Raw genomic sequence first — 18349 nt, forward strand, 5'->3', positions numbered from 1 at the left:
CGGAAGCAAACGGAACCAAACAGGGATAAACATACCTGAATTTGTCCAATAGAAACTCTTGTTTGCAACTGTGCACCTACATTGTAAACTTTCATTCATAGACTAGGTTGTAGCAACCTCATGGGCATAGGGAGAATTCAAGTATCATGTAGTAGCCTAAATCTATCGATGTTACATTGAACTGGGTGAATGGGACACGAATGACAGTCATCCAAAATGCTGTTATAGAAATAAGGCCATGCTCACCAACAGCACCAACCACCACTGGTGGGATCATGATGTCAGATCTTTGAGCAAATTATAACATTTACCTCCACTGTTGATATTTTCTATCTGTTAGGGAGTGAGTAGTTGTCTTTCTTCCTGCAGCATCTATAGACATGTCTCAGGTGGTGCCGATCAGAGTGACAAGAAAAGAGTGCGGGAGTCTGCGAGGGAAGAGGACTGTGAGTCCTCACAGGAGCTACCAATCAGGTAAGATGAGAACCTCGGGATTTCCAGATACACATTATCAGATTATTACCATGACTGGAGATATGTTTTAACGTCTCAGGATCTAAATTAACATGGCGCACGCCTGCACACATGTACAGACACACGATGAGTAAGTTAACCCAATGTTGTTATCCCTCCTCAGATCGTTTCCTTAGTCCTCCAGAGCCTCTGTTCAATGCCAAGCACTCCCAGAACCTATTGTCCAGCAGCAGCATGAGGAGGAACAGCCAGATCCACTTCCCTCCACCCGAACCTCCCCATCCTCCACCCTTCCCAAAAGACATAGCAAGCAAACCAACCAAGGAACGCGTAATCTACCTGTAAGGACACAGGGTAAGACCAAAACCCTAACTCATAGGGCCTATGCCAGGGGTCTGCAATTGGGTGCCTGTGTGCCAAAACCGGTCCATAAGTGATTTTATTTGGCCCGCCAAAGCAGTCTGTTCTGATCAAAGTAAAGATGTGATTTTTAAAATATTTTGACTGATTTGGCTTTTCTAATTCCTTGTACTTCTTGAGTGCCTGTTGAATTTCCAAAGACATTTATATTGTTCTGATGAGTGTTTCTGTCATGGTTTAAGAGGAAGTGTCTCTAACCACTCAAGGTCTTTACTTTTAAAGGATTCTTATTCATGTTGAGCGGTGTTGTTAGGAAGCTGTTTATTATTTTAACTTGTTTACAGATCTGAGGTGCCAAGCACGTTTTATTCTCAGAGCACATTAGAAACTACTCTAATCTATATAGTTGACCTGCTGCTTGAAATCAGAATGTCTTAATGAAAATAATGCATTTGTCATAGAATGTATGGAAGTAAATGTAGCTTTATCTGTTAGAGGGAATATTAACTGTATGGGGTTATGGTGTATTTTAACACTGAATAATAATGACTACTGGACATAAATGATGCCAATTCTACTGTGGTTTCTGTCATGAGGGAGACAGGAATGGGTGTCATGACAGTTTGTGCACTTGGTGGAATGTTGAATGCAGAAGGCCTGACCACGCGATATCAACGCTCAAAATGGATTGTAGTAAGTCAAGTTTTACCACACAGCTTCCCTGTGTGCGTGAATGTACAGAAATGTTTGGACACTCTGTGTTCAGTTTGAACTGGAGCAAATAGTTTTTCCTTTTTGCTCATTGTGTAACTGTAACAAGGTTATGTTCTGGGAACCAAGGTAACTTAATTCAAAAAGTTTCATTATTATGTTTTAATATTGGGGAGGTTGTTTGGAAGGATTTGTGAATTATGTTGCTCACGACTTCCAGTGAACACATAAATAGAATTAGAACACGTTATATACAGTGCCTTCAGAACGTTTTCATACCCCTTGACTTATTCCACATTTTGTTGGGTTACAGCCTGAATTCAAAATTGATAACATTTTTGTTTTTCTCACCCAACTGCAAACAATACCCCATAATGAGTGAAAACATGTAAAAAAAAAAAAATGGTTTTGCAAATGTAATTCAGAAATCGAAGTATTCATACCCCTTTGCTATGACACTCCAAATCGAGCTCAGGTGCATCCAATTTTCTTTGATTATCCTTGAGACGTCACGACAACTTGGCTAAATTGTTTGGACATGAATTTGAAAGAAACACACCTGTTTATATAAGGTCCCGCAGTTGACAGTGCATGTCAGAGAAGAAACTATACTATGAAGTCCAAGGAACTGTCCTTAGATCTGAGATAAAATTGTGATGAGGTATATATCTGGGGACGCGTATAAAACTATTTCTAGAGTGTTGAAAGTTTCCAAGAGCACCGTGGTCTCTATCATTGGGAAATTGAAAAATATGGAACTACCTAGACTCTGCCTAGAGTTGGCCTTCCGTCCAAACTGAGCAACAAGGGAGGCTATGACCACTCTGACAGAACTACAGAATTCCTTGGCTGAGATGGGAGAACCTGCCAGAAGGACAACATTCTCTACAGCACTTCACCAATCTGGGCTTTATGGGAGGATGGCCAGACGGAAAACACATCTGAGAAAAAGGCACATGACAGCACACCTACTTTCTGAAGGCACTGTAGATCTCTATGGTCTGACTATTCTGTTGTAATATCATTGTCCTGCTGAACTGTTGTTGTTCTTCCCATCCACAGCTGATAGAAATAATAAAAACAAAGAACCATGATGTATGTAGCCAGCATTGCCAAGGCTGTCGAGTCAATGTCATTTCCGAATTACTCCCCTCCTACCCTTTCCAGTCTAAAACAGCAGCCTGAAATAGTGATTTAATTAGGATCCCCATTAGTCGATGCCAATTGTGACAGCTAGTCTTACTGGGGTCCAAGACAATACAGACAAAATACTTTACAATTTACATTTAAAAACATTAACATGTTTGTTTGCATCTATCAGTTACACATTTCATGTCAGTACATACACAGAAAGGTCACATGGAGAGGCGTTGTGAGGTGTTGCTTTTGTTTTTTTAAACCAAGTTTGTTGCTCACTTGCGCTATATGAGATGGAAGTGAGTTCCATGCAATCATGGCTCTGTATAATACTGTACGTTTCCTTGAATTTGTTCTGAACCTGGGGACTGTGAAAAGACCACTGGTGGGGTAAGTGTGTGTGTAAGTTGACTATGCAAACAATCTGGAATTTAACACATTCATGTTTCTTATAAAAACAAGAATTGATGCAGTCAGTCTTTCCTCAACTCTTAGCCAAGAGAGACTGGCATACATATTATTGATATTAACCCTCTAATTACAATTAAGAGCAAAATGTGCTGCTCTGTTCTGGGCCAGCTGCAGCTTAACTAGGGCCTTCTTTGCAGCACTTGACCATATGACTGGACAATAATCAAGTTAAGATAAAACTTGAGCCTGCAGGACTTGCTTTGTGTGTGTTGTCAAAAAAAGACAGACAGACCTCTCCCCATCTTCACAACTCTTGAATCAATATGTTTTGACCATGACATTATACAATCTAAGGTAAAACTGACTGCAACTCTTTGTTTAGGGCTGCTGTGCTTGCGTACACCCCCAACACACACTGCGACCAAAACATTTTAGTAACCCACCCTCGTGACAGCAAAAAGAATTTACGTTTTAACGTTCCTTTCCTGGAATTCTGCACATTTTGCCATAGGATGTAGGCAAAAGTTCGCTTTTTTATTGAATTTTTCTCCCCATTTTCGTGATATCCAATTACGATCTTGTTTCATTGCTTCAACTCCCCAAAGGGGTTGGGAGAGGCGAACGTCGAGTCATGCGTCCTCCGAAACATGACCCACCTAACCGCGCTTCTTAACACCCACCCGCTTAACCCGGAAGCCAGCCGCACCAATGTGTCGGAAACACCGTTCAACTGACTACCGACGTCAGCCTGCAGGTGCCCGGCCCGCCACAAGGATTCGCTAGAGCGCTATGAGCCAAGTAAAGACCCCCGGCCAAACATACCCAAACCTGGACGACGCTGGGCCAATTGTGCACCGCCCTATGGGACTCCAGGTCACGGCCGGTTGTGACACAGCCTGGGATCGAACCCGGGTCTGTAGTGACACCTCAAGCACTGCGATGCAGTGCCTTCGACCGCTGCACCACTCAGGAGGCCCCATGTTTGCAGTTAATATAACTGATGATCAATGGCTCCACCCTGTCGGTAATTAGACCATGCTTACGATAAGTTTAGATAGCTGGCCGCTAAACTAATGTACCAGTCTTAAAGATTTAGCTGACATGGGCCAATTGAGTGACTGCTGATTCGCAACCACATTTTTTTATTGGTCCTTGTGTATTGTATTATTCTAACTTGGTTGAGACCCCGACTGAGTTACAAAAAAATCATATTTTTTTATTTGTCCGAGGGCCTACAAAAGGGGGGGGACATGCAGCCCGCCAGTTTAGACCATGGTCAAAAGTAGTGGACTGTATAGGAACTAGGGTACCATTTGGGATCCAGACAAAAATATTGTGCAAATGTATCGAGTAAGTCACTAGAGAATTGAGACGGTTGGTAATTATTATGAGACACCCACCAAACAACATCAAAATGATCACTTATCGTAGTTTAATTAAGAAACAAACTAACACAGCATGAACACAGTACTCTGTCTTCATAAAGCAATATGCACAGAGACATTCAAATTGTAACCATGGATACAAGTAAGGCCAAAACCCATTTAAGACAATATTGAATATTATAACCAAATCGATCAATCTAGGGGGTTTGATTCAATCCGTATTGCTGAAGTTCAGCACTATTGCGCACTTGAAATAAAGGTAATTTCAGATTGAGCCATTATATACAGCGTTTACCATGAATGCAGCGAGAATGTTGCCTTTCAATTTCAATTGTGCTATAGCGCTGAACTTGTGATATGAATTGAATCGAGCCCTAAGTCTCCTTATAACCCATGTGTTTATATGGTAGTTACGTACTGGTAAGTAGTTCGTGTAATGAATTAGGTAAACAATTTAAGTTGTAAGTACTATGTAAGAATGTTTTCCTAGCTGCCTACAATGTAATTAAACACATACAGTACATGGGTTTACACCTAATATAAAGTGGAACCACAACATCTACTGGAAAAAGAGTGGGGACAACATTAATTGTTGCAACCTTAAATGTATATAAAAGACAGCCTGGATCAAACCAAACCTATAGCAAGCAAAGGTAAGATAAAAAATATATATATATATTTTGGGAAGATTTCCCAGACACAGATTAAGTGTTATTCTGGATTTATAAACACTTTACATGAAGATTCTCCACAAAGCTTGCTTTTTAGTACACTAGGAAAGTGTCCCTTTATGCCCTAAATCAAAAATCATTATTATCCTATACCTTTGGCTGGTTGAGAATCCATGATAGCACCACATGAAAAAGGGTATGTCTGATACTTCAGTCATCTTTGATGTATAGAGGACAGGCCGTAGTGTGGCTCTTTCGTTCTTCATGGCTTTTGACCAGGGCCCTATTTAGGGAACAGGGTGTAATTTAGAATGCCCATATTGACCTTCTAGTAGTGTAGATTATAATGGCTGCCAGGCCTCCATTAAAAAAAAGAGATTCAATGGGACTCACCTGGTTAAATAAAGAGTAAAATGTAAAAATTGTTGAATGCTTTTCTGCATAGAATTGGTGGGGGAGACAAACTGAACAGGATGGTGTCGAGGGTAGGGAGTTGAGCAGGGCAGGTCATGTGTATTGGATGCGATTCAAGCTGACTACATGGGAGATGCATGAACATAATCGGCTACCACATCATATGGGGTTGAACAGGGCAGAGTAGGCCATCTATAGTGGTGTGACTCAATTTCAGTCACGGGGGTCTAACTCATGTGGGAAGGGCCAGGGATGTTGGTTAGTGTAAACCTTTATTTCCAACCTACCTCATGTCTGATTGGAATAGCTGAGAAGGGAACAAGACTTTGGCATAGTGTATGGTGTGGTGAGAAAATTAGACATACTTTTTACTTAGAGAATTGTCTATTGTTATATGCTAGTGTTTTTTTCCCTGATACAATCTTGTCGACAGCTAAGAGCCGTTTGGGTGCAAACGCAGCATGCGACATCACATTTTATCTATCTGCCAGAACTCAGCTGTGTGGAAACTTTCAGAAATGAGCACATATAGTGTGAGCTGTGGCAAATGCCGTTATCACGAGGGCTTAACCGTCTATCTTAATCTGCACAGACAAACTAATTGCCTTTTACACACTGTTCCCCGCCCCTGTAAATACATCTACTAACTGCCACATATACCAAGAGGTTGTACTTTCATATAAAAGCTGAGACCCAACTGTTCGTTGGGCTCCAAAATCTGCACAATTGAGTGACTTAACCGCTCCGTTTTTGCAAATCTTATAATTAAGTTGTTTGAAGAATCAGGTCTCTTCCTTTTCGTTAGAATTTCTACGACAATGGTAACGAGGGACTAGGTCAGCGTAGGTCGAAGCAATATTGTGCTCTTTCCCTGCCTCAGCCTGGCTTAGTGTTTTTTAGCCTGGGTTAGGTCTGGCTCATTTACCAGGACTCCCATGGCTGATCCTGCCGCCCCAAGGCTATGAAGAACAGCCACTGTAGGTTGGGTTCCCTCTTTCCGTCCCGCTCATCCATTCTTCCCTTTCATCCATCCTCCCTTCCTCTTTACACACCAAGTGCACTGAAATGTTCAGAATTTCTGTCCGTTACAAATGTATAAAGTTCCATTGAGAACCTTTGTAAAAAAAACTAAAAAAACTATAGAAACTAAATGAATAAGAAATTGGCATCCTAGAAATCCTTTATTCTGATTTGCTGGCATCTGAAGGGGGTGTGTCCTGAAGTGGGGGAGGAAGAGGGTCCTCACTCTGCTTCAGGACCTTGTAGTTCAGGATTGGTGAGGGGCTCCTCTATGGGTGGTCCTGGGGTTTGCGTACAGTTGATTGGTTGCAGAACTATGGGAGGCTGATAGGGACAAACAGAGGAGAGATATCAGACCACTGTGGAGCTAGTCTGAGACAATAAGCACACAAGACAGTTTATGCAGAATACCAAAACATACTGCCATTCCTCTGTCAACAAGTCAATTCTAGATCAATGGACTAAATAAAACCTTCATTGTATTTCTATTATCACAGCAACCCACTGACTGGAGGAGTGTGCTACTATAGCAAGCTTGTTAGTGCTCTAGTATCTGTGCATTAAAGATTTTGACGATGAGTAGGTGTCTCTAACGCCCAGGAACCTCTGATTCAAACTCCGATTAGACAGCTCCGCAAGAGTTTGTTCCTCACCAAATATGGAGTTTCGTTGAGAAACTATCTTCATTTACTTCTGTTACGGCCAGTATGTACTTCCAAAAAAGGTCTAAATAAAAATGTACAAGCAACCAAAAAAAATGCCTATTTGGCACCTGCAATCACTCATTACTGCAATGCACAGGTCGGAAGTCTACAACAGCAGAATACATTGAAGGTACTGAAGATAATTTTTTTCGGGTTCTTGTATATTTTTTTAGACGGACATGCTGGCCGTAATGGGAGTAAATGAAGATTGCTCAGAGAAACTCCATATTTGGTGAGTAACGATCGTATTTTGACAACGTTTGCAGAGCTCTCTAATGGGAGTTTGGAATCGGAGCTTCCTGGGTGTTAGAGAGGAGACATCTTTAAACACACATTTTTTAGTTATTTAACAAGGCAAGTCAGTTAAGAATTTGTTCCTATTTACAATGACGACATACCAGAAGGCAAAGGGCATCTTGCGGAGACAGGGGCTGGGATTAAAAATATATAGGACAAAACACACAGCACTACATAAAGAGAGACCTAAGACGACAACATAGCATGGCAGCAACACAACATGACAACATGGTAGCAGCACAAAACATGGTACAAACATTTGGCACAGACAACAGCACAAAGGGCAAGAAGGTAGAGACAATATCTCACGCGAAGCAGCCACAACTGTCAGTAAGAGTGTCTATGATTGAGTCTTCGAATGAAGAGATGGAGATAAAAGTCGCTAGCTGCAGCAAACTGAAAAGAGGAGCGACCCAAGGATGTGTGCGCTTAGGGGGCCTTTAACAGAATGTGACTGGCAGAATAGATGTTGTATGTGGAGGATGAGGGCTGCAGTAGATATCTCAGATGGGGGGAATTAGGCCTAAGAGGGTTTTATAAATAAGCATCAACCAGTGGGTCTTGCAACAGGTATACAGAGATGACCAGTTTACAGAGAAGTATAGAGTGAAGTGATGTGTCCTATAAGGAGCATTGGTGGCAAATCTGATGGCCGAATGGTAAAGAACATCTCGAGAGCACCCTTCCCTGCCGATCTATAAATGATGTCGCCATAATCTAGCATGGGTACGATGGTCATCTGAATCATGGTTAGTTTGGCAGCTGTGGTAAAAGAGGAGAGATTACGATAGAGGCAACCAAGTCTAGATTTAACCTTAGCCTACATCTTTGATATGTTTTGAGAAGGACAGTGTACCGTCTAGCCATACTCCCAAGTACTTGTATGACATGACTACCTCAAGCTCTAAACCCTCAGCGGTAGTAATAACACCTGTGGGAGGAGGGCATTCTTCTTACCAAACCACATGACTTTTGTTTTGGAGGTGTTCAGAACAAGGTTAAGGGCAGAGAAAGCTTGTTGGACAATAAGAAAGCTGTGTTGTGGAGCGTTTAACACAAAATCCAGGGAGGGGCCAGCTGAGTATAAAACTATCTGCATATAAATGGATGAGAGAGCTTCCTACTGCTTGAGCTAGGTTGTTGATGTAAATTGAGAAGAGTGTGGGACCTAGGATCAAGCCTTGGGGTACTCCCCTGGTGACAGGCAGTGTCTGAGACAGCAGATGTTCAGACTTTATACACTGCACTCTGAGGTAGTTAGCAAACCATGCCAAAGACTCCTCAGAGACACCAATACTCTTTAGCTGGCCCACAAGAATGGAATGGTCTACCGTATCAAAAGCTTTGGCCAAGTCAATCAAAATATCAGCACAACATTGCTTAGAATCAAGGGCAATGGTGACATCATTGAGGACCTATAAGGTTGCAGTGACACATCTATAACCTGAGCGGAAATCAGATTGCATACCCGAGAGAATATTCTAGATATCAAGAAAGCCAGTCAGTTGATTATTGAGAAGTTTTTCCAACACTTGATAAACAGGGCAAAATAGAAATAGCCCTATAACAGTTAGGATGAGCTTGATCTCCCCTTTAAATAAAGTACACGCCGTGGCTGCCTTCCAAGCAATGGGAACCTCCCCAGAGACGAGAGACAGGTTAAAAAAGGTCAGAGATAGGCTTGGCGGTGATAGGGGAAGCAACCTTAAAGAAGAAAGGGTCTAAACCATCTGAACCAGATGTTTTTTTGGGGTCAAGTTTAAGGACCTCCTTTAGCACCCCGCCTGCAGGGAGAAACTTTGTAGCGGGGCAGGGGAAAGAGGGAGGAGCATCGGGGATAGTCACATTAGAAGGGGTGGGAGATGAGGAAATGTTGGATGGGCAAGGAGGCATGGCAGAGTCAAATAGGAATCCTGACTTAATGAAGTGGCGATGAGAGCTCAGCCATGTGCTCCTTGTCTGTAACAACCACATCGTCAACATTAAGGGACATGGGCAGCTGTGAGGAGGGTTTATTCTCCAGGTCTTTAACCGTTTTCCAGAACTTCTTGTGGTTAGACCCGTAGAGAGAACTGCTCCTTAAAGTAACTAACTTTGGCCTTCCGGATAGCCTGAGTGCACTTTTCTAGTTTGCCTGAACGAGAGCCAGTCAGCCTGAGTATGCGTGGGCCGAACGATTTGCCAAATGGCATTCTTGAGGTGTGTGTGTGTAACTACCAGACCACGGTCGAACCAGGGGCTGAATTCTCATCTTCTTTATGGGCGCATATTTGTTAACGATACCCCTGAAAATAAAAACAAATCCAAGCGTCTTCGACAGAGGGGATCAAGCTGATTCTATACCAATTTACAGAGGCCAGCTCATGAAGGAAGGCTTGCTCATTAAAGTTTTTTAGCAAGCGTCTATGAAAAATCAGGACAGGTCGTTTCACTGAGCAGCCATTAAGAACACAGGCTGTAAAGCAGTGATCACTAAGGTCATTACAGAAAACACCAGACTGATACCTATCATGATTATTTATAAGGATAACATCAAGGAGAGTAGCCTTTTCTGGGTGTTTGGAGTCATAGCTTGTAGGATTGGTAATAATCTGAGGAAGATTTAGGGAGTCCCATTGCTTTAGGACTTGGTCAGGTGGTTTAAGCACAGCCCAGTTTAGGTCACCTAGCAGGACAAATTCAGACTTAGTGTAAGGGGCCAGGAGAGAGCTTAGGGCAGGTAGGTTACAGGCCGGTGCTGATGAAGGACGATAACACCCAGCAACAGTCAACAAAGAGCTATTTGAAAGCTTAACGTCTAAAACCAGCAAATTAAATTGTTTGGGGATCGACTTGGTGGAGACAACCGAGCACTAAAGGTGATCCTTCGTAAAGATTGCCACTCCAACACCTTTGGAAAATCTGTATTGCCGAAAAAGGTTAACATTAGTGTTCAAAACACTCATCCTTAATCACGTCGCAGTAATGACCAACACATCTGGATTGCAGCAGTGAACCCACACTTGCAATTGATCCATTTTCGGTAAAAAGCTTCTAGTGTTAACGTGCAGAAAATCCAGGCTTTTCCGAGAGCAGAAATCAGTGAAGCAGAGCACAAGTCAGAATTGAGGCTAGCAACAGTAGAGGGGCCAGGGTGTACATGCACATTTCCAGAAAAAAACCCAGCAGTAAAACAATTAGAGCACGGCTGAGGACAGGGAGAGCTCTGCAGTGTTGACTTAGGACATTTGAATGTTCATTAGATGGCAACAAGATCATATTGTACAGCAATTTCATCAGGTAACATGAATACAAAGCCGGCGAGAGGTGGTTAGAATAGGATGGGAGGCCAAAAGTCTGTGTGACCAATGGAGCAGGGCTGTCCAAACCTGTTCCTGGAGAGCTACCCTCCTGTAGGTTTTCAACCCCAGTTGTAACTAACCTGATTCAGCTTATCAACCAGCTAATTATTAGAGTCAGGTGTGCTAGATTAGGGTTGGAGCGAAAATCTACAGGATGGTAGCTCTCCAGGAACAGGGTTGGACAGCCCTGCAATAGAGAGTCAGAGTCCCAAGTGTGGGAACACACAGACTGGGTAAACAAGCAAGTTCATAGTCAACAAAGCACACAGGAGTCTTGAGACAAACATCATAAAGCACAAGAGAAAAATATAACTTGGGTCTAGCCATTGTAAGTTCAGAGTCACTTGCCCCAACAGTCCATGTGTGCTGGAGGCGATCGAAAGCTCGGGAGAGAAGGGGGAGTGTGGCGGGGTACCTGTACCAGACAGGGGGAGACAACCAGGGAGACAGCAAACAGATCACCAGGTGGAATCCAAGCAGCAGTGCAGCAGGCAATGGGAGTAGGTGAGAGACGTTTGTTTTCTCTGCACAGATGGAGGGGGCTTCAAAGGCCTCTACATTTGGGGGGGGGGGCTGTGAAACTCTCCTGCCATTGTTAGGCCAAGAGTTCACATCTCTCACTTTACACTTCAGTGCTAATTTCAGTCAGATTCTTTCCTAGCAGCTTGATAGCCTTAATTATTAAGCTTTATATAACAAAATTACCTAGAGACAGTAATTTACTGTTTGGTTTCAGAAAGAAGGTTCAGACTGAACATTATTCACTCAGTTGTGTGGTGGATGGTATTTCCAGGTTCCGCTGTGTTTCTTCTGAAGGTTTTGGTTTGTTAGAAGTTTGTTTTCTTGATAGTCCTTGGTGGTAATAGTCCATTCAGGTAATTTTATCAAAAATCAAGGTTTTAGGTATGGAATTGTGAATTGTAATAAAGGTTTTGATGTTAGTATCCTATAATAAGTCCTTGCAAATTTTTGTTTTACTTTGATCTACATTTATCCAACTCTAATTCTATGTTTTTGCTCTCTGTGTGTCTCCGTTTCTCTCCCTGACCACAGATAGTGGGGCAGCTTGTTAGCAGAGGTATGGCTGTACATTGAGCAATAGATCTGACACACAAAGGGGGAGGAAACATTAACAGGAAAGCAAGAGCCTTAAGAGCACCTTGTGATACAAAACCCAGTAGCTTCTAGAAACATGTTCACAATTTGCAGTTCAGAGAAAAGGGGTGAGATACAAAGTACAGTACACTCCCTTGTCACCGCCAGATACTATGTGTTGTCAACTACCTACCAAATGGTGTTTAATGACCCAAAACCCTATAACGCATAGTGTCTTTTCTAACACCACAGCATTACAATCTACTGTAAGACAATCTGACTGGTATCTAGCAGCAGAGGACTATAATTATAGTAGTAAAGAATAAAGGCAAGCCCAGATCAGATATCGGCAGCGACATTCATGGACACTGAAGCCCTCAGCAGCCGACTATAGCAAAGAACCCACAGTAAAAAGACAGTATGGGTTGAGAGGGCAGGACAGGGGGAACAAAGAAACCGATATCTAGTTTTCAGGGCTACGGTACTCAACAGTAAACCTAGAATTTAAAGTTTGGTACATAACACTAGACATGCTTCTTTCCGTTCGCGGCGGCGACACTCATATCAAACTGGTAATCACCACAAATCCACTTCCTGTCCAGAATAAGGGCAGCTCTTTGCGCCACAGCGCCACCGCGAGGCTGGAGAGGAGGGTGCAAGGCACCAGGTACAACAGGGCTGGCTGACCCATCTGCATCAGGGCCAGAGCTACAAAGGTGATGAGCAGCCCAATACCATAACCTGGAGAGCGGGAGCAAGGGAGTGGGTGAAAGAGGTAGGGGATGCGTGAATCAGGTGTGTTACTACTTGGTTGGAGCAAATATTGTCTGTTATAGACTACAAACAAAGTCGATTTGACTATCAAAAAGATTATGCAAATCAAAATGTGTTGGTCTTACCGATAGTGCAGGCCAGGAAATAGAACCGTGAGGACTGCATGAGGATGTCAAACCTGTGACAGTAGGCTACCAGCAGACCTGACACACACAGAGAGAGTGAGGCAGAGAGCGAGGTAGAGAGCGAGAGACCATGTCAGCTAAGCCGGGACGAGTTCAGATAGCAGCTTTATCTCGCCACAGAAAGATGCTGTATAATATAGGTCCAGGTCAGGGAAAACTCCTGGCCCTAAATGAGATTTAGATTAGGCACTATGGGTGTTACCTGGTACGAAGACAGGATACAAGAGTAGAGTAAATCAAATTGTATTTGCCACATGCTTCATAACCAATGGTGTAGACTAACAGTGAAATGTTTACTAACGGGCCCTTCCCAACAATGCAAGGAGAAAAATAAATTAATAATAATAATAATAATAATAATAAGAGGAATAAATACACAATGACTAACGATAACTTGGCTATATACAGTGCATCAATTTACACACAATACCCCATAATGACGACAAAGAAGAAACGGATACATCACATTTACATAAGTATTCAGACAATTTTCTCAGTAATTTGTTGAAGCACCTTTGGCAGCGATTACAGCCTCGAGTCTTCTTGGGTATGAAGCTAAAAATCTTGGCACACCTGTATTTGGGGAGTTTCTAGCATTCTCCTTTACAGATCCTCTCATGCTCTGTCAGGTTGGATGGGGAGTGTAGCTGCACAGCTATTTTCAGGTCTCTCCAGAGATGTTCGATCGGGTTCAAGTCCGGGCTCTGGCTGGGCCACTCAAGGACATTCAGAGACTTGTCCCGAAGCCACTGCTACGTTGTCTTGGCGGTGTGGTAAGGGTCGTTGTCCTGTTGGAAGGTAAACCTTCGCCCCAGTCTGAGGTCCTAAGCGCTCTGGAGCAGGTTTTTATCAAGGATCCCTGTACTTTGCTCCATTCATCTTTCCCTCAATCCTGACTAGTCTGTCAGTCCCTGACGCTGTAAAACACCCCCAGAGCATGATGCTGCCACCACCATGCTTCCCCGTAGGGATGGTGCCAGGTTTCCTCCAGACGTGACACTTGGCATTCAAGCCAAAGAGTTCAAGCTTGGTTTCATCAGACCAGAGAATCTTGTTTCAAATGGTCTGGGAGTCTTTAGGTGCCTTTTGGCAAACTCCAAGCGGTCTGTCATGTGCCTTTTGCTGAGGAGTGGCATCCGTCTGGCCACTCTACCATAAAGGCCTGATTGGTGGAGTGCTGCAGAGATGGTTGTCCTTCTGGAAGGTTCTCCCATCTCCACAAAGGAACTCTGGAGCTCTGTCAGAGTGACCATCGGGTTCTTGGTCACCTCCCTGACCAAGGCCCTTCTACCCCTATTGCTCAGTTTGGCCGGGCAGCCAGCTCTGCCCGGCCAAACTGAGCTCTAGGAAGAGTCTTGGTGGTTCCGAACTTCTTCCAAATAAGAATGATGGAGGCCACGGTGTTCTTGGGGACCTTCAGTGCAGAACGTTTTTGGTACTCTTCCCCAGATCTGTGCCTTGACACAATACTGTCTTGGAGCTCTATGGACAATTCCTTCGACTTCATGGCTTGGTTTTTGCGCTGACATGCACTGTAAACTGTGGGGCCTTATATAGACAGGTGTGCCTTTCCAAATCATGTCCAATCAATTGAATTTACCATAGGTGGACTCCAATCAAGTTGTAGAAACATCTCAAGGATGATCAATGGAAACAGGATGCACCTGAGCTCAATTTTGAGTCTCATAGCAAAGGGTCTGAATACTTAGGTAAATCTGTATTTTATTTTTAATAAATTTGCTAACATTTCTAAAAACCTGTTTTTCCTTTGTCATTATAGGGTATTGTGTGTAGATTGAGAACAATTTTGTAACGTAACAAAATGTGGAAAAGGTCAAGGGGTCTGAATTGATGTGCAGGGTTACAAGGTAATTGAGGTAGATACAGTATGTATACTGAACAAAAATATAAAACACAACATGCAACAATTTCATAGATTTTACTGAGTTACAGTTCATATGAGGAAATCAGTCAATTGAAATAAATGTATTAGGCCTTAATCTATGGATTTCACATGACTGGGAATACAGATATGCATTTGTTAGTCATAGATACCTTAAAAATGGACCTCGCAATGGGCCTCAGGATCTCATCACGGTATTTTTGTGCATTCAAATTGCCATTGATAAAATGCAATTGTGTTCGTTACCCGTAGCTTATGCCTGCCCATGCCATCATGGAGCACTTTGTTCATGTCATTTGCATCAACAAACCGCTCACCCACACGACGCCATACACTTGGTGTGCGGTTGTGAGGCCGGTTGAACGTACTGCCAAATTCTTTAAAACGACGTTGGAGGTGGCTTATGGTAGAGAAATTCACATTCAATGCTCTGGTGGACATTCCTGTAGTCAGCATGCCAATTGCACACTCCCTCAAATTGAGATATCTGTGGTGTTGTGTGCATTTTAGAGTGGACTTTTATTGTCCCCAGCACAAGGTCCACCTGTGTAATGATCATGCTGTTTAGTCAGCTTCTTGATATGCCACACGTATCACGTGGATGGATTATCTTGGCAAAAGAAAAATGCTCACTAACAAGGATGTAAACAAATTTGAGCACAAAATGAAAGAAACAAGCTTTTAGTGCATAAGGAACATTTCTGGAATGTTTTATTTCAGCTCATGAAACATGGGACCAACACTTTACATGTTACGTTTATATTTTTGTTCAGTGTACATATAGGTAGGGGTAAAGTGACTAGGCTAGATAATAAGCAGTAGCAGCAGCGTATGTGATGAGTCAAAGGAGTTAGTGCAAAGGGGGGGTGGAGCGAGTCAATGTAAATAGTCCGGGTGGCAATTTGATTAATTGTTCAGCAGTCTTAATGGCTTGGGGGTAGAAGCTGTTAAGAAGGCTTTTAGTCCTGGAGTTGGCGCTCTGGTACCACTTGCCGAGCAGTAGCAGAGAGAACAGTCTATAACTTGGGTGACTGGAGTTTTTGACAATTTTTTGGGCTTTCCTCTGACACTGCCTAGTGTATAGGTCCTGGAAGCTTGGCCCCAGTGATGTACTGGGCCGTACGCACTACCCTCTGTAGCACTGTACGGTCAGATGCCGAGCAGTTGCCACACCAGGCGGTGATGAAACCGGTCAGGATGCTCTCGATGGTGCAGCTGTAGAACTTTTTGAGGATCTGGGGGGACCCATGACAAATCTTTTCAGTCTCCTGAGGGGGAAAAAGTGTTGTCGTGCCCTCTTCATGACTGTCTTGGTGTGTTTGGACCATGATAGTTCATTGGTGATGTGGACACCGAGGAACTTTTAAACTCTCGACCCGCTCCACTACAGCCCCGTCAATGTTAATTGTGGCCAGTTCGGCCCGCCCTTTCCTGTAGTCCACGATCAGCTCCTTTGTCTTGCTCACATTGAGGGAGAGGTTGTTGTCCTAGCACCACACTGCCAGGTCTCTGACCTCCTCCCTACAGGCTGTCTCATCATTGTCGGTGACCAGGCCTACCACTGTTGTGTCGTCAGCAAATTAATGATGGTGTTGGAGTCAAGTTTGGCCACACAGGCATGGGTGAACAGGGAGGGAACTAAGCACGCACATCTGAGGGGGCCCAGTGTTGAGGATCAGCATGGCAGATGTGTTGTTGCCTAACCTTATCACCTGGGGGGCGACCCTCAACGCCTTGATGATAGTGTTGGAGTCGTGTGCGGCCACGCAGTTCTGGGTTAACAGAGAATACAGAAGGGGACTAAGCACACACCCCTGAGGGGCCCCCATGTTGAGTGTCAGATGTCTTGTTGCCTACCCTCAACACCTGGGAGCAGCCCATCATGAAGTCTAGGATCCAGTTGCAGAGTGAGGTGTTCAGTCCCAGGGTCCTGAGATTAGTGATGAGCTTGGAGAGGATTATGGTGTTGAACATTGAGCTGTAGTCAATGAACAACATTTCTCTTATCCAGGTGGGAGAGGGTAGTCTGGACTGTAATAGAGATTGCGTCATCTGTGGATCTGTTGGGGCGGTATGCAAATTGGAGTGGGTCCAGGGTGTCTGGGATGGTGGTGTTGATGTGAGCCATGACCAGCCTTTCAAAGCCTTTCATGGCTACAGATGTGAGTGCTGATGGATTCTGACTCCTAAACTTGGAATAGTGTTAACTATCAGATATCCTATTGAAATATTGAGTCTAGGGTCAACACCAGAAGTTAATGGTTATCTGTAGGAGGAATGTATATGGTGGAGGGCAATCACATGTGGCAGGGACTGATAAGAGTAGAGAGATGTGGTTTAGTGAGGAAGGGGGCCGAGGTCAGGTCAGGTCACGTCACGCTAAGGGAGAAGGAACAGTTTATGGCCCGCATCACTTAATTTCCTGCCTAACAATAAAGATGCAATGTTTAGATAGAAGGAGGACGTCACCCAAATTGGGATATATCCCAATATATATATATATATAAAAACCACTGGTGGAACCATGTCTTTGTCTTATGCAGCTGTGTGACCCAATGGGTGAATAAACTTGATTTAAGCTTTACTAATCGTCTGTGAGTTTTACTAGGTTCATTTAAAACCTAACAGTGCTATGGGGCGATAGTCATTTAGATAGGTTACCTTGGCCTTCTTAAGCACAGGGACTATGGTGGTCTGCTTGAAACATGTAGGTATAGAGTACAGGGCAGAGTATAGAACAATAATGTTACCTGGTACTAAGATGTCTCCAAATCCCAGCAGAGAGAAGGGCCTGTCACAAAGAGCCAGGGGGGAGGAGTTGAGGCGGGGCACTTTAAGCACCATAGGAAGCTGGAGAAAGGACAGGAAGGACAGCGAGCATAGATTAGTACATTACATTTACATTACATTACATTTAAGTCATTTAGCAGACGCTCTTATCCAGAGCGACTTACAAAATGGTGCATTCACCTTATGATATCCAGTGGAACAACCACTTAACAATAGTGCATCTAAATCTTTTAAGGGGGGGGGGTTAGAAGGATTACTTTATCCTATCCTAGGTATTCCTTAAAGAGGTGGGGTTTCAGGTGTCTCCGGAAGGTGGTGATTGACTCCGCTGTCCTGGCGTCGTGAGGGAGCTTGTTCCACCATTGGGGTGCCAGAGCAGCGAACAGTTTTGACTGGGCTGAGCGGGAACTGTGCTTCCTCAGAGGTAGGGGGCCAGCAGGCCAGTGGTGGATGAACGCAGTGCCCTTGTTTGGGTGTAGGGCCTGATCAGAGCCTGAAAGTATGGAGGTGCCGTTCCCTTCACAGCTCCGTAGGCAATCACCATGGTCTTGTAGCGGATGCGAGCTTCAACTGGAAGCCAGTGGAGAGAGCGGAGGAGCGGGGTGACGTGAGAGAACTTGGGAAGGTTGAACACCAGACGGGCTGCGGCGTTCTGGATGAGTTGTAGGGGTTTAATG

The 18349-nt window shown here is 43.8% G+C and overlaps 2 protein-coding genes across 11 annotated transcripts in view; one reads left to right on the forward strand and one right to left on the reverse strand.

Moving 5' to 3' along the window:
• Window positions 1-2639, forward strand: part of LOC106600508 (rho guanine nucleotide exchange factor 18) — a 29234-nt gene extending 26595 nt beyond the window's left edge. For all 7 annotated transcript variants that reach the window (XM_014191915.2, XM_014191914.2, XM_014191916.2 and 4 more), the window contains exons 18-19: window positions 370-474; window positions 638-2639. In XM_014191915.2, coding sequence (XP_014047390.1) covers window positions 370-474; window positions 638-819 — 287 coding nt within the window. In that variant the 3' untranslated portion in view covers window positions 820-2639. The remainder of the gene's footprint in view (window positions 1-369; window positions 475-637) is intronic.
• A 1869-nt stretch (window positions 2640-4508) lies between these two features.
• The window catches only part of LOC106600469 (signal peptide peptidase-like 2B), a 54867-nt gene continuing 41026 nt past the window's right edge, over window positions 4509-18349 (reverse strand). Inside the window, exons 12-16 of one of the 4 annotated variants that reach the window (XM_045714853.1) lie at window positions 17633-17732; window positions 12920-12997; window positions 12601-12761; window positions 11274-11340; window positions 4509-6907 (exon numbers count right to left, since the gene is read on the reverse strand). In XM_045714853.1, the coding sequence (XP_045570809.1) occupies window positions 6831-6907; window positions 11274-11340; window positions 12601-12761; window positions 12920-12997; window positions 17633-17732 (483 nt within the window). In that variant the 3' untranslated portion in view covers window positions 4509-6830. The remainder of the gene's footprint in view (window positions 6908-11273; window positions 11341-12600; window positions 12762-12919; window positions 12998-17632; window positions 17733-18349) is intronic. The other 3 variants (XM_045714854.1, XM_045714855.1, XM_045714856.1) reach the window with 3 other exon arrangements.

Source organism: Salmo salar, chromosome ssa03 (genome assembly GCF_905237065.1).
Source record: "Salmo salar chromosome ssa03, Ssal_v3.1, whole genome shotgun sequence".
In the NCBI taxonomy this organism is placed as follows: Eukaryota; Metazoa; Chordata; class Actinopteri; order Salmoniformes; family Salmonidae; genus Salmo; species Salmo salar.